This window comes from Salvelinus fontinalis, chromosome 34 (assembly GCF_029448725.1).
Source record: "Salvelinus fontinalis isolate EN_2023a chromosome 34, ASM2944872v1, whole genome shotgun sequence".
Lineage (NCBI taxonomy): Eukaryota > Metazoa > Chordata > Actinopteri > Salmoniformes > Salmonidae > Salvelinus > Salvelinus fontinalis.
The window spans coordinates 11,047,917-11,069,255 of record NC_074698.1 but is presented as its reverse complement, the minus strand read 5'-3'; the positions used below and the strand labels follow the sequence as shown (position 1 = coordinate 11,069,255).

The 21,339-nt window shown below is 38.9% G+C and overlaps 1 protein-coding gene across 2 annotated transcripts in view; it reads right to left on the bottom strand.

The window, feature by feature from the left end:
- Positions 1-21,339, bottom strand: part of LOC129833080 (interleukin-21 receptor-like) — a 33,643-nt gene that overhangs the window by 10,678 nt on the left and 1,626 nt on the right. Inside the window, exons 1-8 of one of the 2 annotated variants that reach the window (XM_055897365.1) lie at positions 5,487-5,744; positions 5,035-5,157; positions 4,689-4,797; positions 4,292-4,479; positions 3,739-3,881; positions 3,459-3,630; positions 3,222-3,312; positions 2,021-2,114 (exon numbers count right to left, since the gene is read on the bottom strand). In XM_055897365.1, the coding sequence (XP_055753340.1) occupies positions 2,021-2,114; positions 3,222-3,312; positions 3,459-3,630; positions 3,739-3,881; positions 4,292-4,479; positions 4,689-4,797; positions 5,035-5,140 (903 nt within the window). In that variant the 5' untranslated portion in view covers positions 5,141-5,157; positions 5,487-5,744. Of the gene's footprint in view, positions 1-2,020; positions 2,115-3,221; positions 3,313-3,458; positions 3,631-3,738; positions 3,882-4,291; positions 4,480-4,688; positions 4,798-5,034; positions 5,158-5,486; positions 5,745-21,339 lie in introns of those variants that run through there. The other variant, XM_055897367.1, reaches the window with a different exon arrangement.

Genomic DNA, 21,339 nt, shown 5'->3' with positions numbered 1-21,339 from the left:
GGCTACAAAAGTAGACCTAATATGACAATCCCTGAATGTCATTGCACTTTTTGGTGTTTGTAGCCTAACAGATGTCTCTTTCCATTTTCAAATGCACTGCTTGGATGCTGGGATAATTTTTGTGGACAAACGTGCACAAGTAGCTTACTTTTTGAAGAAATTGGCAACAGATCTTTATGCGAATATCAAAGAATACGCATGAAACAAATATGCGCATTTTCCCGCTAGAGATGTGTTTCCATCAAATTGACTTGTTACATATAAAAGGATGTGCGTGATGGTGTAGTGCACATAAAAATATTTTCAACTCATGGTTTTCTCACAAAATAATTTGTGTGATAATTTGTGCCTAGCGGTTAAGAGCGTTGGGCCAGTAACCGAAAAGTTACTGGTTCCAATCGCCAAATCTACTACTTGAAAAATCGGTCGATGTACCCTTGAGTAACGCACTTAACCATAATTTCTCCTGTAAATAACTCTGGATAAGAGTGTCTGCTAAATTACAAAAATGGAAATATTGTGTGCCCTCTCTGGTATTGACACGTGCGCTCTAGCCCAGGGGTTCACTCAGTGCCCCACCCCATCCTGCATTGGGGAACATCCCGCGCCCCCCACATCTATTTCTTTGGGCACAAGCATTGTTCATGACACAAGCTGTTCATACCCGTCTTTATTTCCTGAAATTCTACACATTTTGTCATGTGTTGCAGAGAGCATTTATCAGTTTTAAAGCTACTTTTCTTGCAATTCTATACATTTTGCCACTTCTAATATGTATGCATGTGATATTTGAGTGACTCGAACATTGCTACAAAATATATGGGCTAAAAAACCTAGCAAAAAAACGTTAGCTGACATGGGCTAGTTTATATGGACATTTATAACACGTTATAAATAGCTCCCTAAAGTATGCAATGACTGATTTGACAAGAGGAAAACTGATGATGCACTACCCATTTTCGAAATGATTCCTTGTGCATTCTACTATTACAGCTTTCAAGAGTAAATTGAAAGCCGGACTGAGTTCCCCCACAGTTTGGGAACTACTCACCGCGCTATCTGCGCGCTGTTGCCTACAGCGCACGTATAGCCTACATGATGAGATTATATGGACAAAAGAGCGAGATTATTAAAAAAATGCACTTTTACCACCATGTGAAGTTAATCATAATGTATTTAATCTGTAGTTTAATAAACTAAAACTGCATGTTTTCCCGACAAGTCATAGTGGGAGGAACGCACAACATGTCATCGCGTGACTCCAAGTTTACTTCAAAATTATGGTTATTATATCAATATTTGCTTATAAAGCGTTTCCACCGAAATTTCTTGCATAATTAATTTTACGGACACAACAAGATCTCACCTTGTCTAGAATATTTTGTTTAGTCGACATTTGGAAAGTTTACCGTTTCCATCAGGCCTGTCATAAAATTTTTATCTGACGTACTTTACCCGCATAAAAACATTGGATACAAACATCATGACTGGTTGTATTCATGTCAAATTAAAAGGCAATACATTTTACATTTAAAAATGACATGTTTTTACTATTCACTAAGCATAGTGGATATGACCCCTTCATAAGAGTGTCAATTGTTTTGTAAATAATATAAATAGAAAAGGCTAATCTAAAAAGATAAGTGGTTACCTTTCTGGAATATTTATAAAATACTCCGCTAAGCGGAAAATATTTAAATATAACCCTAGCAAACATCTGAGTTTAGATTTCTACCTGTGGTATTTTCCATTGGGGGGTGAACTGCTCTGATGTAGTACGTAAACTCAACGTCTACTGAGCATCTACCCACATATGAGTTGAAAAACAAGCCCTTGAAGCCCCTGCAGACTGAGTCATTATAATGCCCCCCTCATATGTATAGTCATTGCGGGATGTGATTATGGGAAAGTCCCATTGTTGGCCATGCTGAAGTTCCCCCTATAGGCAACACCTGCTGGAGAGGTTTAGAACAAGTCCCACAGACGCAATGAGTTATTTTTGTTTTGCCTGTATTTTTACCTTAAAATCCCCTCCATATGTGTGGTAGAGAGGCTTGAAAAAGTCCTCTGGGCTTGGGGAATAGTTCATCATGTGTAGCCTCTTCGGCCACAATCTGCAGGGAAGAGATGTAGAGGCAAAGTGACAAACAGGTTGTTTTCACAAAGGAAATTATATGTGAATGTAATCTATGTGAAAGTGACATAAGCTGAACTATTCAGGTCTTCACGAATACTCTTTCACTTTTCATTTCTGGGAAGATGGAATTTTTCTCTATGCAGGTGTCATAATATGTTTTATAGGGTAAGTGGTGTAATAATAATGTAGAAGCAAACCTAACCACCGTGCTATCGTTGGTTAGGTTTGGTATAATAATAATGTAGAAGCAAACCTAACCACCGTGCTATCGTTGGTTAGGTTTGGTATAATAATAATGTAGAAGCAAACCTAACCACCGTGCTATCGTTGGTTAGGTTTGGTATAATAATAATGTAGAAGCAAACCTAACCACCGTGCTATCGTTGGTTAGGTTTGGTATAATAATAATGTAGAAGCAAACCTAACCACCGTGCTATCGTTGGTTAGGTTTGGTATAATAATAATGTTGAAGCAAACCTAACCACCGTGCTATCGTTGGTTAGGTTTGGTATAATAATAATGTAGAAGCAGCTCTGACTTCCTGTGCTATCATTGGTTAGGCTTGGTATAATAATAATGTAGAAGCAGCTCTGACTTCCTGTGCTATCGTTGGTTAGGTTTGGTATAATCATAATGTAGAAGCAAACCTAACCACCGTGGTATCATTGGTTAGGTTTGGTATAATAATAATAATGTAGAAGCAGCTCTGACTTCCTGTGCCTTCTCACCCCTGTATCTACATTGTGTATCAGCAAGTAAAGAGCATCAGCTGTGGTTTCTGTGTATGTGGGAGGTTATGCCAGGAAAGTGTATAGTGTATTCACGCTTTCTGTAAAAACACCAAGAGGCTGAACATTTCTAGCCTGGTCGCTGATCCATTTGTGCTTTAGCCAAATGTTGTGTTTGTTCAAGGCATCTGACGAAAGTCAGAGAAGTTGGATGTAGCACATATGATAGTGACCAGGCTAGAACATTTCATTTATTGGCAGACCTGAAGAAATTGAGGAAACAAGTTGGTGTCTGATCAAAAATGCTTAGCAAACACTTACTGTTACCTGAATGATCGTAAATAAGGCATACTCACATTTTAAAGAGGTAGCACAGGCAGCACAGGATCAAACAGGGGAGAATGGTCAGTAAAACGGGCCACTGCCACCATAACCTATTATCCTCTTCTGTAAAAATACACATAGTGTAGAGAGAGACATTTTACTCCATTTCATACATTACTATAACCTGAAAAATGAAGTCCCAATCCAATATATCCAGGAAAAGCATGTAACGCAGATAAGTTCAATCTAAACTTGCTGCATTGATGTACCTGTAGTCCTCCATTCTACGGTGGAGCTCCATTCACTCCAGGGACCTTGGTAGTAACTCACAGGGTTCACTGAGGCCTGGACATTTGCCACATACTCAGTTCCTGGTTGCAGTTGAAGGCTGTTTAGCACTAGGTACCTCTGGTCCTCTCTTACAGGGTAATAGACTGGATCCTGTAGGTCAAAATAAAAACTTATATTTAACAGTTTGAGGGACCTGGTCTTTCACATACTGTAATATTTTATTGGAAACATGTAACATAGCAAATATATTTTGTTTACCTTTATATAGTTATTATTTGTTGTAATCCGCACCCTGTACATGAGGCTTCCATCAAGGTAAATGTTTTCATCCATCTGCCAAGTGACGTTGTAGCTGTCAATGTTCTCTGTCACTTGAACATTGACTGGATGCTGCGGCTTCACTATTGTAGGAAAGGCAGAGACGCTTGGGTTGGAACCATTATATGAAAAAGGCATGGATTCAAGTGCACAAAGCTCAATCATTTGTACCATATTAGCTTTCAAATGCGGGTGATACATAAGAACCCAGGACACACAGTCCACATCACACAATAATCCTCATTCTAAAGACTGTTCAACACTGTCGTTTCAAAGCTGTGCAAAGTTCAAAACTGCTGATAAAAATGTGTCACAGCAGAATAGGTCTAAAGACACCATACTCAATCCAGTAATTGGCTGATAATTGGCTGATAAGATGACCTTACTGCTAATGATCAACACTTCTTATTCATGCCATATCTTGTCACTGAATCAGAGGCAATGTTCAGGGGAAAGTACAAACCATCCTAAGACATAGGTCTACTCCACTTACCTAATTTATACAATTTCCAGTCAGTTGAGTCATCTGTTTTCATTTCGTCTTCTTTTCCTGTGTGCTTTACTCTTGCAGTACAAGTAGTGTCAGTGGATATTAACATGAAAAAATCTTCTGGTTGTATTATACACCAGCTTTGTGAGGGTGTTATTTCACAGCTATCATTCACTTGGCTTTCAAAATCTCTGAAAAGAGAGAAGAGTGATTATAATATTCAAACACAGCTTTTGTGAAGAAAAACAAAACCAAATATGAAAAGGTTTATGTAACATTCAGATGTTTATCTGAAAATGATATGTTTAAATGTTACAGTACATAAATATATATAAATGTGATCTCTTAAATCTATCGGTGCTAGGCCAGAAACACAGCAGTGAAAAAGAACAGTGTGTACCTGCACTCTGCCTCAAGGAGAATGGGAGATGAGGGCACTGAGCCTGAGCAGGAACAGTTCAGGGATGTATTGTAGTCTGTGGTGCAGGTGACATTGCAGAAACATGCAACTGTAAATGCAGGGGAAAAGGATGATGTGGTCAGTGTGATGTCAGTGCCATGGTACCCAGACTCATAGTCTATATAAGGCTCTGCTGGTACCCTGATGTGATAAAACATTTCCTGCTAATCAAACCAATTACTACTCATAGGAGATAACTATCTAGATATATGTTTGAGAAAATACATCACTTGAAAATCCATACAATGTATAGCACAAATAATAGATGAGAAAAAGTTAAACGGACCATATTGAATCAGGTAACACAACACCAGTGAGCTGATTAGCTGTTGTTTCACAGCCATGAGGGCAACAATAGACAGTAGTCTGTTCTGCTCATGAACTGAGATCATCAATGGCACCTGAAAGCCTGAAAAACAACAAATCGCATATGTCCTTGTGTTGGAGTTCATTATTTGAAGTAAAATAACCATTACTGGAAGTGTATGAAACAAATATATAGTATTGTATTGGAGTCGAGAAGAAGGAGAACGGTTTAATTCAAGACTGTCACTTTCATGTCAAGCAAAGGTTAAGTCCAGAAATGTAAGCTACAAATGCGTTTACAAAAACACCAAACACCAAACCCCACACAAAGAAATCTAACAATGGTAGACAACGCTAACAATAGAATAAAGATATTGTACTTCAATGTTATTCATGTTATTCAGAAAAATACTATTCAGATAGTATTCTTACCTTATTGGTTCTGATAGATTCTGCTAACCATGCCACATGGCATCATTGTTCGAGTAGTTCTAAAGCCAAATGAATTCATTAATTTGTGTCACAGACTGTGTGATCAAGTTCAGTGCACAATGACATATCTGACATATTGAAAGTCGTCATCTGCTCTAGTGTCACTGAGGATGTGGTTGTTTTGTGGCTACCATGTGAGCATTGTAGGAGGTCCCTTCCAAACCCTGCTTCTGTTTCGCAACATTATCCATCTGTGAGAACAAAGTTTGAGACATACACTATATGTGCAAAAGTATGTGGACACCCCTTCAAATTAGTGGATTTGGTTATTTCAGCCACACCCATTGCTGACAGGTGTATAAAATCGAGCACACATCCATGCAATCTCCATGTACAAATATTGGCAGTAGAATGGCCCGTACTGAAGAGCTCAGTGACTTTAAACGTGGCACCGTCATAGGATGCCACCTTTCCAACAAGTCAGTTCGTCAAATTTCTACTAAGCTATATGGAATTGTTTAAAGGTCATAACAAGGATAATTTTGCTATGTGATTTAGAATTTTAACAACCTATGAAGTATAAAAGAAAATATAAAAAAAATATTTGATGAAACTTTATTTTTGGCCTTACTACTATTAGCCGATACATGGAAACAGATTCCCTAAAAAAAGAAAAAAGAAATACAAAAAATTGTTATAACAGATTCACTACATGAAATGACAGTGATTTTTTTAATTTTTTGGCACTAAACAGTCTCCATATTTACAGTATCAGTCAAAAGTTTGGACAGACCTACTCATTCAAGGGTTTTTCTTTATTTTTAATATTTTCTACATTGTAGAATAATAGTGAAGACATTAAAACTAGGAAATAACACATGGAATCATGTAGTAACCAAAAAAGTGTTAAACAAATCAAAATATTTTATATTTGAGATTCTTCAAAGTAGCCACCCTTTGACTTGATGACAGATTTGCACACTCTTGGCATTCTCTCAACCAACTTCATGAGGTAGTCTCCTGGAATGGATTTCAATTAACAGGTGTGCCTTGTTAAAAGTTAATTTGTGTGTAGAATTGATTTCCTTCTTAATGCTTTTGAGCCAATCAATTGTGTTGTGACAAGGTAGGGGTGCTAAACAGAAGATAGCCATATTTGGTAAATGACCAAGTCCATATTATGGCAAGAACAGCTCAAATAAGCAAAGAGAAACAACAGTCCATCATTACTTCAAAGACATGAAGGTCATTCAATATGGAACATTTCAAGAACTTTGAAAGTGTCTTTAAGTGCAGTCGTAAAAACCATCAAGTGCTATGATGAAACTGGCTCTCATGAGGACCGCCACAGGAAAGGAAGACCCAGAGTTACCTCTGCTGCAGAGGATAAGTTCATTAGAGTTACCAGCCTCAGAAATTGCAACCCAAATAAATGCTTCACAGAGTTCAAGTAACAGACACATCTCAACATCAACTGTTCAGAGGAGACTGTGTGAATCAGGCCTTTATGGTCGAATTGCTGCAAAGAAACCACTACTAAAGGACACCAATAAGAAGAAGAGACTTGCTTGGGCCAAGAAACACGAGCAATGGACATTAGACAGGTGGAAATCTATCCTTTGGTCTGATGAGTCCAAATTTGAGATTTTTGGTTATTATATAGGGTGGAATTTGAGACAGAATATCCAAAGGAACATATTATAGGTCAATGCTGTTTTTATCTCATTTTCAAATCCTTTCTGGGTAACAATCATGTACCTAACAGTGATTGTTTTCAATTAAAATGGTCAAATAGTAACAAAAATAGCTTCTTAGCAAAGGGCAATTTCTCAAGCAAGAATTTTGCTAGGACTGTCTGGGGGTGGTCTGAGAAATGAGCTGCTATTGGCAGAGGTTTGGAGCTCTCTTTTGTATTGGTATATAATTTACCACATGGTGATGTCACCATGGAAGGTGTCATGGAAATTCTAATCAAAAGGAAGAGAAACTGCAGATTCTTCAAAACAACAACTTTTTATTATAAGATTTGCAAATCTGGAGCTGGTTAACAATCCACTCAACAGTGCAGCGTTAAGAGCCCAACAAACAAGAGTTGGGTCTCAGCCTTTATAGGAAAATACAACCTCTGTGTACGTGGCAGTTTAGCAGGTGTGTGAGATCATGGTGGGAACATAGCGTACAAACAAGTGACAACGGCAGTTTTGTTACTCCTTTCTGCTGATAGAATTGTCGCTGCTGCTCAAGCTAGCCTCTGTTCTCTTCATAGCTTCACATAGCTGTGCCCTTGAAAGATACGAAAGAACATGATGGACCAGAAACTGTGGTCACTCTCGGAAGCTCTTTGTCTTTGGCCGCGTGACCAAGTTACTCAGAAACAAGAGGAAAAAGAATGGCTTCTTCTTACACGAGAGAAACAGATAGTGGAAATGTACAGACTAGAAGTCGTCGGTCTACTAATCACCGGTCCTGGCAACCCACATTGCGCACACCTGGCAACCATCATTGCGCACACCTGCTCCCCATTGTTAAGCACACCTGGACTTCATCACCTCTGATGGAGGGCCTCCTACCACGGGTCGTCACAGTGAGCCGGTCCCCCAGCCTATCAAGTTGTCCGTCCAGGTCAGTGATGCCGACTGTCCCTTCCAGAGAAGCACAATGCTGTGGCTTCCTACTCCAGTGCTCCCTCTATTTTGCCTATCAGACGGGAGCCCCCACCACCGAGAGGTCCAAGGTTGCCACGGTCATTTCCCTGCGGACCGGATGGGTATTGGAGTGGGCTACGGCCGTCTGGGAGAGAGGAGAGGAGGAGCTGGGTTCACTAGAGAAGAAGGGCAGCCCCGTGACCTTCCGCCTCCCTTGACTCCCTTGAATAGTCAAGGACTACTAGTCCTTGACTATTCCATTATCATCGTCTTCCGCCAAACCCTTTGATTCCCACATCACTGGCTAGCTGTCCCTCAAGTGTTGACTCTACAGCTCTAGTGGATTCCGGTGCCGCGGGGAACTTTATCGACCAGGCCCTCGCCTCCTCCCTGAACTTAACTTCGTACCCACACTCCTCTCCTTTTCCTGTCCAAGCCCTGGATATGTGACCATTGGGATCCGTCACAATTATTTGTGAAATAATTTTATGTTGTATAATTCCAACCTCATAGTGTGGAAATATTTATAAAACCTTTTGACTGCACTGGGCCTTTCCAATCATGGGTCTGCTGCAGGTGCCTGACATATCACTTCCTCTCTGCTTCACCTCATGTCAAAAGGTCCTGCACATGCGCCATATGTGCGCAAGCAAGCGCTAACTTGTGGGCGACTTTTATTTTGACAGAGGAAGAAGGTCTGCAGGCCAAAGTTTGGAAAGTCAGTTTATTAATTAATGGGTCATTCCACTAATTCGGTGCCTTTTAAGAAGTGTAACTTGGTCAGAAAAAGTTTCTCAACTTCATAAAGTTCTAACATGTTCAACTTCATAAACATGTTGTCCCATCTCAAGAGGTGAAATAAAAAAACAAAAATAAGTGCCTATTTAGTGCTAAATAAAGTCACAGGGTTGATGATTTCTTCTTAAATCAGCCATAAATCCACTTGTGACAGGGGGAAAGGAAGCTTGTTGTGTGAAACAGGGAGTGGCAATTGAATGCAAGCTTCACAATGATTATTTTTTTAATGAGCGGTTCATGGCTAGCCTGTCCATCTATGGGTTACAGGGTTGACGTGTTATGCTCCACCCACTCACTTTTCCACCACAAAACACTAGAAAATTGCCAAAAAGAGGAGAAACAGCTCACCTGGTTTAACTCTATGATTTGACTATTAGATGTTCAATGTTTCTTTTGAAAAAATATTTTAAAAGGAATAGTTTCACAATATTAAAACGAGAGTTCAGTTCACATAATAGGGTTGACCTTAAAATGAGGGACAAACGTAAATGGAATCACTAAATAAATAGTCTTCAGAAATGACTTTGTCAAAGCAACAAAATAATTACGGCTTTACAATGATGGTGGAACTTGACTTTACCTTTTACTTGGCGATACTTTCTTCATTCTCATTTCGGAAGGGACCTGTATCTTATAAACGTATTTGTCCACTTGCAACTCAGATAACAAGGACATATTCAGAAAGACATTCAATCCACTTTTTGTACCGAGTTAGAAATGGCATTGTGTGTGTGTGTGTGTGTGTATGTGTGTGTGTGTGTGTCTGTGTAAATCTTTGTTTGTGTTTGGCTCGCACTGTGGCTGCAGTACTGAGAAATGACGTGTTCCTACAAAGATGCTCGGAAATGCGAGTAATGGTAATCACAAGCTAAAATGTCATTTAATTTTATATCAGCTACCTCCTCCCATCTTTCCCGTCTTTTCAAAACAGTAGGCTACTACTGTATCCCTTTAAAAAGCTCAATAAATGCAAAAGGAGTGGCAGTCCCACTACTTAAAAAAAAATGTAGACTATAGGCTGGAGCATGTTTTATGTATGAGCCCGTCTGATATGAATGAGTCATCCAATATGCTGTAATAGAAATAAGGCCATGCTAATAAATAAATAAATTGTCCTTCAAAATCATAAACGGCACCGACCACCACTGATGTACCTTGAGGCAACCAACCTGGTGATACACTCCATTTAGTATGATATGTTACAGTTCGTTTCGTATGGTATGTATTCATTTGTGGATGTCCATCACCAATTTCATATGAAATGTTACGAATGACAATTGGTATTATATGTTACGAATTTGATAAACGTACAATGTTACGAATTTGCTCAATGAACTATATGTCTCAAATTTGCAAACGGTATGATATGTTACGAATTTTAGCTAGGTGTTAGGATTTAGGGTTAAGGTTAGGTTTAAGTTTAGGAGTTAGGTTAAAGGGTTAGGGGAAGTGTTAGCTAAAAGGGTTAGGGTTAAGGGAATGGTTAAGGTTAGGGTTAGAGAAGGGTTAGCTAACATGCTAAGTAGTTGCAAAGTAGATAAAAAGTAGTAAGTAGTTAAAAAGTTGCTAATCAGCTAAAATGCTAAAGTTGTCCGTGATGAGATTTGAACTCACAACCTTTGGGTTGCTAGTTGTTCACGTTATAGCCTAAACCTATGGATGTTACATTGAGCTGGTGAATGGAATATGAATGACAGTCATCCAATATGCTGTAATAGAAGTAAGGCCATGCTAATAAATAAATGATCCTCCCTAATCTTAAACGGCACCAACCACCACTGATGTACCTTGAAGCACCCCCTGGGCAACCGACCTGGTCTCAGAGCATTTCATTATATTCTGTACTCTCCATTTATACTGAACAAAAATATAAATGCAACATGCAACAATTTCAACGATTATCCTGCGTTACAGTTCATATAAGGAAAGCCGTCAATTGAAACCAATTCATTAGGCCCTAACCTATGGATTTCACATGACTGGTCCTGGGAGGGCATAGGCCCACCCACTTGGGAGCCAGGCCCAGCCAATCAGAATGAGTTTTTGCCCACAAAAGGGCTTTATTACTGACAGAAATACTCCTCAATTTCATCAGCTGTCCGGGTGGCTGGTCTCAGATGAACCCACAGGTGAAGAAGCTGCATGTGGAGGTCCTGGGCTTGCGTAGTTATATGTGGTCTGCGGTTGTGAGGCCGGTTGGACGTACTGCCAAATTTTGTAAAACAAAATTGGAGCCGGTTTGTGTTGCGTGACAAAACTGCACATTTTAGAGTGGCCTTTTATTGTCCCCAGCACAAGGTGCACCTGTGTACTGTTCATACTGTTTAATCAGCTTCTTGATATGCCACACTTGTCAGGTGGTTGGATTATCTTTTTTTTTTTTTTTTTTTTTTTCTTTTTTTTGGGGGTGGATCAGCTTAGTATTGCGGAAAGAATGTTGCTTCCAATGTAATTGTCTGCATCATTTCCATTCCCCCATATTTTTTTGGGTAAATATATATATCCATATACGTATGCATACATATACACATATATACATACACATACCTATATAGACATACATACTTTTTTAAAGAATATGCCTTTATTATTATTCCCCGCGACCCTACCACCAATCCCCCAATTGGAGTAAACTTATAAACACTTCTGCTTTTACCTTCAATTTCTACATCTTATACCTATCTTACAGACACAGTCCACTTTACAATAGTTCTCTCTTATTTGTTCTTAGTCCTTCCTCTATTTCTGTTGTCCATCCAATTTTATTTCCACTTGTAACTGTGCTATTTCACAAAAGCTCCGCACCTATACACATTTCACAGATCCCGTATGCCCTATATTGTTTATCTTGTTATTAGTCCCACCCTTCAGCTCCACCCAACCCCTCCCATCTATCTTCCAACATCATCCATTTCGGATTTCTATTTGCCATACATTTCTCAACTGTGCTGTGATGCTTCACAAAAGACCTGAACCTTCCTATTCTCATAGCTTCTACAGATTGTAAATTAAAAATAAACATCTTTGCCAAAATAATTATTATATTATTGATTGATTGACTATGGCTTTTCAAATCCCCCAGTATTGCTATCTGTAGCGTTAGTTTTAGGCAAATGTTGCAATTCTTCAGCCATTCCTGGACCTGTGACCAAAAACGAGCTACATATGGACAATACCAAAATAAATGATCTAATGACTCTGCCTCCTCACAACAGAATCTGCAGAGCTGGGAAGATTGTATACCCCATATATATAACATTCTATTAGTTGCAAGAATTTTGTACAGTAATTTATATTGAAAAATTCGAAGTTTTGAATCCGGCGTTGTTTTGCGTATCAATTCATAAACCATGTGCCATGGAATGGGTACATCGAAAATCTCTTCCCAACTATTTTGCAATTTGTATGGCACAGCTGTTAGTTTTTTGGTCCTTAAATGAAATTGGTATATGTTTTTATTTATCACACTTTTCTTTAACCATTTTTGTTCTTTAATACAGGGCCGACATACAAGTTCCTTACTTTTTTCCCCTTCTACTTGCCTCTTCCATTTTTGTGGTAATGCTGCAATTAATTGGTTGTAATTTTGGGTAGAGCAGACTTTTCCATATGTCTGTGTTAGCTGCATGTGTGACATAACTCCACCAGTCCTATTTATGATATCATTCACAAAAATTATACCTTTTTTAAACATTTCTTCGATAAATACAGTTGGATTATCTTGGCAAAGGATAAATGCTCACTAACAGGGATGTAAACAAATTTGTGTACAAAATGTTTAAGAAATAAGCTTTTTGTGCATATGGAAAACTTTTATTTCAGCTCATGAAACCAACACTTCACATATTGCGTTGATATGTTTGTTCAATATAGTAGATATGTTACGTTTCGTATGGTGTGTATTCATTTGTGGGTGTCCATCACCCATTTCATATAATATGTTATGAAATACAATAGGTTAAAGGGTTAAGTTAAGCGTTAGGGGAAGGGTTAGCTAAAAGGGTTAAGGTTAGGGTTAGAGGAAGGGTTAGCTAACATGCTAAGTAGTTGCAAAGTAGATAAAAAGTAGTAAGTCGTTGAAAAGTTGTCCATTAGCTAAAATGCTAAAGTTGTCCGTGATGACATTTGAACTCGCGTTACATGCCGATCCATCCACCCCGACCAACCACCCTACTTTCATTTTTTCGTTAAGTAACCATATGTTTTATGTAACCAAACCAAGTGTAAAATATCATTCTAATTTGGGTATTGCAGATTTAAATTTACTATGTTACGTCTAGTCTATGAGACCAGGCTGGGGCAGATGCTCAGTAGAAATTGAGATTATGTAGGCCTACTACATCAGAGCAGTTCTCCCCCCAATGGAAAATACCACGGGTTAACATCTCAATTCAGATGTTTGCTAGGGTTATATTTAAATATTTTCCGTTTAGAGGAGTGTTTTGGAACTATTCCAGAAAGTCAGAAAGGTTTGGGTAACCACTTATCTTTTTAGATTTGTCTTTTTAATTGATTATTTACAAAATTGAAATTTATGAAAGGTTCATATCCACTATGCTTAGTGAATAGTAAAAACAGGTCATTTTCTACTGTAAACATGTACTGACTTTTAATGTGGCATGAACACAACCAGTCATGATGTTTTCATCTGATTTGTCAAACAAAGTACTTAAAAAAGTAGGCTACCTGCGCACATTCGTCCACTAAAACAATCCCAGCATCCAAACAGTTCATTGTGCACCCGTAATTTGAAGAATGGAAAGAAACGTATGTTACAAACAGCAAAAACGTGTATGACAAGTCAGTGATTGTCATAATAGGTCTACTTTTGTAGCCCAAATTGATTGATGAGTCTTGTTGCCCACGCGTGTCTTGGACAGTCATCTCTGCCTTGGCAAAATGTCAGTTAACTTCGAACCACACCGCATAATACCTATAGCACACGTTTATTAAATCCATTCCCTCATTTCTATTGCGACTGACAGGCAGCAATGATACATTGTGGTGTAATAGCCTACAGTTTTCATGCCATATTTGATTAAATTATTGTGATGCGCTCAAGCTTTACCGGTATGGCGTACTGCCGCTATTTATTTTGCTGGTACTCTGTACCAGGCAACACCCTAACTTCAACAAGCAGGGCTGAACGTGAACAATTAACTGGTTAAAACCAATTCTAATAGCTGAAAGCTCAAATAAACGTTGAAGCAGACTATCATACCGTCACATAATATTCACAGGCCTTTCTCAATCAAACCGGTATACATTTTCAATCTCATAAAACAAAATAATAAAATGACAGAACCTGCAGTGAAAAGGGGTGCACACTTCTCGAGCATCGGCTAGTACTCTTGTACACTAGTGATGCGGGGTTGACTCATGACCCGCAGGGCTGGCAGATTTAGGGTCATGAAATATTGTGTGGATGAAGGGCTTGTTGAAACAATACATAAAAAACATCCATAAATGTACAATTATTGTGCAATTTATATCTATAGACTACATTGAGGTTTTTCTTTTTATAATTGTTTGGATCTCTGGCATTAGTGTGTAAGCCTAAAGCATTGCAGATTTTAGATTTTACCTTTCAATTAAGCCCTATAGACAACTAGGTGGGAGTTCCTTACTAATTAGTGACCTTATTTAATCAATCAAGTACATGGGAGGAGTGAAAACATGCAGGCACTCGGCCCTCCATTGAATGAGTTTGATGGTTGCGTTAGGGCCTAACTTTAGGCCTACATGCACAAAATAGCCTACAAGGCCTACAATTGCGAAACGCTTTTAGGAGCGGGCATAACAAGTTAATGTTGATCCACTCAGGCAAAAAGCCTGAGTTTATTTCAATAAGAGAAAAGCTGCAAAATGGAGAGTTTACAATAAATAGAATAGAGGGACAGAAAATGTTTGGGAAAGATTTGGTGAAGTGGTAAAAGAGGATGAAAGCAGTACAGCACCTAAGTTATGTGTGATTATTGTGAGGCGCTATATAAATTCGACAGTCACGACAGGGACTTCAAATAGGCCTATGGCACCTCAAGGGAACTGTGGCCTACTGTTCAGATGGGTTAAATGGGAACTGGAATCTGGACACTGACTGTAGGTCTGTAACCTCTCACATAGTCTTATTAGTATTAACTCCTGCAGAATTAAGCATTTCCCACAGTAAAATTATACATCAAATTTACATTTCGACTTTGGAACAGGAGTGGAGAAATATGAGTTATTTCTTTAAGCATCTTTAGAGAATGCAATGCACAGTTAGGGACCATCTGTAGAGGTGCTATCTTCATCAGCATTATAAAAGCTGATAGTATTTCAACTAGGCTACAGAAAATATGCATCCAAGCCACACTGAAATATTTCTCGAAACATGTTGAGTCCTTTTCACAGCTTTCGGTTTCCTTACAACTGGTCAAACTGATGTCATTTGGACATTTTGCGCAGAAAATCTTTTAAAAATTGTTATTGCGTTTTCTCCCCTGACCCCAAATGTTTTTGCTCTGCCAAATAATCAGAGATGTCAATGAGATTGAAGCGTTCATCAGCAGGTCGCCTAGTGGTTAGAGCTTTGGGCCAGTAACCGAAAGGTTGCTAGATGGAATCCCTGAGCTGACAAGGTAAAAATCTGTCATTCTGCCCCTGAACAAGGCCGTTAACCCACTGTTCCTAGACCGTCATTGGAAATAAGAATGTGTTCTTAACTGACTTGCATAGTTAAATAAAAATGAATTCTATAATTTATTACATCTCTGGTGAAGCAAGGGTTTATTTAGTCTTCTAGGGCAACATATAATCTAATTATAGACAATGTGACTAACAAATAGCATACCAGAATGTCAGAAATTATAAGCAGAACATATCTAAATGTAGGCCCCAAAAAATCCATCACCCCCTGTCAAAGGTGGTGTCTAGACTTACAATTCATGCAGCTTTTTCATGCAGCTTTAGTATTCTGATAGAGTTCGGATCATGGAATTCTGAACAAGTCTTGTGTCTACACCGACATTTTAATGTGTCAACCGTGTCCACACCGGTCCACAGTGTGAGCTCTAGCCAAACAAAACAATTGTTTTTCTAAATTTTAGCTAGCTGGCTAGCATTTATGAGCACTGCAAACACGTTCCTCACACTCTAAGGACATATTTCCTCCAACATTATAATGAAAAAGTGCCTCTCGGTCCCAAAACACACATTTTCTGGAGACTTGTGGAAGAGGGTTGATGACACCGCCCACTGTATGCGCTTTCGGTAGCCTGATTGTGTCCATACTGAGGAGAAATCCACACACAATGCATCCCTGACCACCTCCAGAAGTGGTCAGCTAGATCTGAACACAATCAGACCACAAAGTGACTTTTGTGCGTATAGACCCGTCTTTTCAATGCTATCTTCGTATTCTGATAGCAGAAGTCGCCTGTGTGCACACGACCCAAAAATCGTTCCGCCATCTGTGAGGGTGTTTTCACAGTCCTCTTTAAAGCAAAATAACTCTGTTCTCTTTGTATTCACACTGCCCTTGCCTTTGAAAGAGGAATGAGTCCTCTTTGTATTCATTGCTATGTTTATAAAATAACCAAGATCTTTTCCCAACATTCACTCAATGCACTCTGGGTTTTTACAAAGTGCAGGATCAGCCATTCCATCAGAACAATTATGGGTATCTGCAGCTCGATATTGTAATGAGTCCTGTGTGTAGCTGGTGAGAGAGTCAGGCACAGAACAGCAGATACGAGTAAATAAACGTGCTTTACTCAAAAAAGACAAATATACAAAGTAACATCTTGAGCACACACAGACGGACCGAAATTTACAATAAACAATCACTCACAAAAACCATGTGGGGAACAGAGGGTTAAATAATGAACAAGTGATTGTGGGATTGACAACAGGTGTGTGAAACAAAGACAAAACAAATGGAAAATGAAAGTGGATCGGCAGTAGCTAGAAAGCCGGTGAATTCGACCGCCGAACGCCGCCCGAACAAGGAGAGGGACCGACTTCGGCGGAAGACGTGACAGATATGTTTCAATCAGCTAATTGGACAGATTTGTTGCCACTTAAGAATGTTTTGCATGGCTGATTGGGCTGCACTACAAATCGATAGTAAGCCGGCGACCAGTGCTCTGGGTTTTGTTACCTGCTGACTTAAAGAGCTTCCTACTGGTTATCATGGTTGTGTCGCCGGCAGGAGCAACGTGGATTTTTTTTTCTCTCACATGATTTTATTTCAAGTAGGATAGCAGCCTACAAAATAAATAAATAATATTGATAACCATCTAGATGTCACCTTGATACATGGGAAATAGCGTGGGAAATAGCTACCTAGTAGCCAATATCATGGTGACAGTCACAGTAAGCACACACATACAACACATGAAGCATCTGTACACCCATCATCAATACTGACAATGTACAATTATTTGTTGTAAAACTATTATTTGTTGTAAAAATCAGTGAAATACAACTCAGACTCATCCTCTGGCTTCAAAACAGAAGTCCACTACTTTCCTTTTGACACACTCACTCGCCTATACTCTGGTCGCCATATTGGGATGCAGCTACCTCCTCCGCTAGAAGGTGTTATCGGACAGCTAGATATACCTACCAACATTTTGGAAGCTAATAGATTGCATTTATTTAAAAGATGAACCATAATAATTATAGTCAGAAGATAATATTAACATGTACATTTATTGACAACAGAATAATTAGCATAATAACTTCAGATTATGCTGTAAATAATGCTGTAATTGAAAATTGCACACCCAATGTAGGCTACTGCCCCTTTAAGAGCTAGGGTTGATTTTGTACCCTATGTTGTGATCAAATATGTTGTCTTTTCACACTATTCAAAACCACAATGGAATAAAATGTTTTTGAAGCTCACTTAGCCAAAAGATCACATATTGCAAACAAACAATCTAAACATTGCGTCAGTACAAAACTCCACATATATTTTGTAACGTCTGTGCATCCTTCACAATCACTAATCAATATTCAAAAACAGCACATTATCATCGTCTTTCTTTTATGGCACCAATGTGAGGGGTTATGGCAGGGGAAACAGTGCTGCAGTAGTAACTGCAGGGGTAACTCTTACCCTACGAGGTCCAGAGCCTGCTGCTTTTCTGTTCTACATGATAATTAATTGCACCCATCTGGTGTCCCGTGTCTAAATCAGTCCCTGATTCGAGGGGAACAATGGAAAAAATGCAGTGGAACTGGTTTTGAGGTCCCGAGTTGAGTTTGAGGGGGGTGTGTGGTCCGGGAATAATGACAAGTGAACCTGGGAGCTTTGTGTTCACATTGCCCTTAAAAAGGGAACCAGACTGTGGAATATAAGCGAACTGAACAGACCACCTCTCGAGATGGTCTCAGTTCGGGTTCACTTCTGGGGATCTTTTGAGGGTCTGAGTTCCATTGGAGTGTTCACACTGCACAATAAATTAAGAGAACTGCACTTAGTTCACAAAAATTGTCTGAAAGAGACCAAGTGTAGTCTACAGCGCATTTTCTATATTTGCGGGTTAGGGTCAGGTGCATGCCTCAGATTTTCCCTTTATCACATATAGTCGGGTGGTTGGGGATGGGTTATAAGCAATTGTGGGCGGGGGCGAGTAAACAAACAGCTGACCTGCACACCACTATCAGACAAGTCTGTGGGCACGCTTCGTAGTGCAGATGTGCTCGAGCAGAGATCCGAGAAGCTGCAACAGGAACAAGACTAGTCACAAAACGTGGCGGTGCTTTCAATTGTGTAGGCAACGCCATGCACATTTACATAGACAAGGGATGTTTAGGGTTTTATCTGTCACAAATGTTGGACTCATCAGACAGCATTCTGCAGTGATACGCCATCCCATCTGGTTTGCGCTTAGTGGGACTATCATTTGTTTTTTAAGAAGACAATTACACAACACACCTCCAGGCTGTGTAAGGGCTATTTGGCCAAGAAGGATAGTGATGGAGTGCCGCATCAGATGACCTGCCTTCCACAATCACCCTACCTCAACCCAATTGAGATGGTTTGGGATGAGTTGTACCGCAGAATGAAGGAAAAGCAGCCAACAAGTGCTCAGCGTATGTGGGAACTCCTTCAAGACTGTTGGAAAAGCATTCCAGGTGAAGCTGGTTGAGAGAATGCCAAGCGTGTGCAAAGCCATCGTCAAGGCAAAAGGTGGCTACTTTGAGGAATCTAAAATATATTTTGATTTGTTGGTTACTATATGATTCCATATGTGTTATTTCATAGTTTTGATATCTTCACTATTATTCTGCAATGTAGAAAATAGTCAAAATAAAGAAAAACCCTTGAATGAGTAGGTGTGTCCAAATTTTTGACTGGTACTATATATATAGGCAGAGTTGCAAGGAAAAAGACATATCTCAGACTGGCCAATATAAAGAAAAGATTAAGATGGGCAAAAGAACACAGACACTGGACAGAGGAACTCAGCATCCCAGAGTGGCCTCTTCACTGTTGACATTGAGACTGGTGTTTTGCAGGTACTGTTTGTTTTTAGTCCTGTCCTTCCTCTACCCTCAATCTATCCCATCTATTTCAGATGTCCATCCAGTTTGAGTTTCTATTTGCCATATATTTTTAACTGAGCTGTTTCACAAAAGTTCTGAACCTATATACATTTTACGTACACAGTATATATTAGTTATCTTGTTATTAGTCCCACCCTTCAGCTCCGTTCAACACCTCCCATCCATATTGGATTTTATTTGCCATATATTTTTCATCTGTGCTGTGATGTTTCACAAAAGTTCTGAACATTTCTATTCTCATAATTTCTACAGATTGTAAATTAAAGATAAACATTTTTGCTAAAAGTATTATTATATTATTGATTGATTGACTGTGACTTTTCAAATCACCCAGTAGTGCTATCTGCAGAGTTAGCTCCAGGTAAATGTTGCAATTCTTCAGCCATTCTTGGAACTGTGACAAAAAACAAGCTACAGTACCAAAATATGTGACCGAATGACTCTGTCTCTTCACAGCAAAATCTGCAGAGCTGGGAAGGTTGTTTCCCCCTTATATATAACATTCTATTGGTTCCAAGAATTTTGTATAATTATTTAAATTGAATATTCAAAGTTTTGAATCTGGCGTTGTTTTGTATATCAGTTTATAAACCATGTGCCATGGAATCGATACATCGAAAATCTATTCCCAACTATTTTGCAATCTGCACGATGTCGTGGCAATTTCCTGTATTACCAAATGAGGAGAGTTACAAACCACACACCAGTCAGAGTTATACTTAAACTTCATATTTAATAATATGAGCTTTACAATAGCCCTTTGACTCTCAGATCAATTCAGTGTCTATAATGAATTCTGAGAGTCCCTACAGTAGAATACAAAGATCTTTTATAGCCAAGATACACCCCTCTCAACTTACATGACGAACCACAGATCTTAGGAATTCTTCACAAAGGGCCTTTTACTTGAGAAAGGAGTATCCCTTAGCCAGATTGCATTCGCTATAAATTATTGCTCAGTTTGGTCTCTAAAACGAGGTTCTAATCTTGTTCCTGGTACTTCATAGTACCAAAACATTACCCCATCCAAGGCATAACTCAATTGTCAACTCTATATACTCTCATCTCAAGTAAACACCCTCTTCTCCCCACTCCTGGACAAGCTCACTGAGGGGAGTGACTTGCGCACAGACATTGTGGACACAAGTAATTGGTTCCCCCTTAATCACGCCATCCCTTCACATGGTTTAACAGATACATTCACATATGAAGACAATGTTCCATCCTGTCCTCTTCCCTTTCTGATATTCTGCATAGCACCAGAGACATGTGAAAGACAAGCCTGACCTCTCCCCTCTCTGGGCCCCAAATGACTGAGCCCCAGCTAAGACAAAAAGTGCAACTGCCAACACTATAGTCCAAAAGAATACATTCTACTGACAAGTATCTCACATAAGCATATTATGTAAATAAAACATCTTATTTATCTATGTTACCCAACTAATTCTGATTCCTTCGCCACAACTACCGGTCAAAAGTTTTAGAACAATTCAAGGGTTTTTCTTTATTTTTACTAAAGGAGCTCAAATGTCCATTTATTTTTGCTAGCTCTATGTTTGACATACTGTAACTCCACCAGTCCTATTTATGATATAATTTACAAAGATTATACCTTTTCTTTTTATGTTTTTTTAATCAATTAGTATAGTTGAGTTGAATTTGTTGTATTATTAGTTCTGTCTTGTCTGGTGGTTTAAACTGAAATTGCAACCAACTTTCTATGGCTTGTTTCAAAAATAGCGATATTTTGGAAATTATTTCATAAAAATAAAAAATAACAAAGTGAGAGGTTGTAATCTGAATAAAGGGAAAAGGGCCATTCTTGAACATGGGGTGAGACATTCTTACTAATT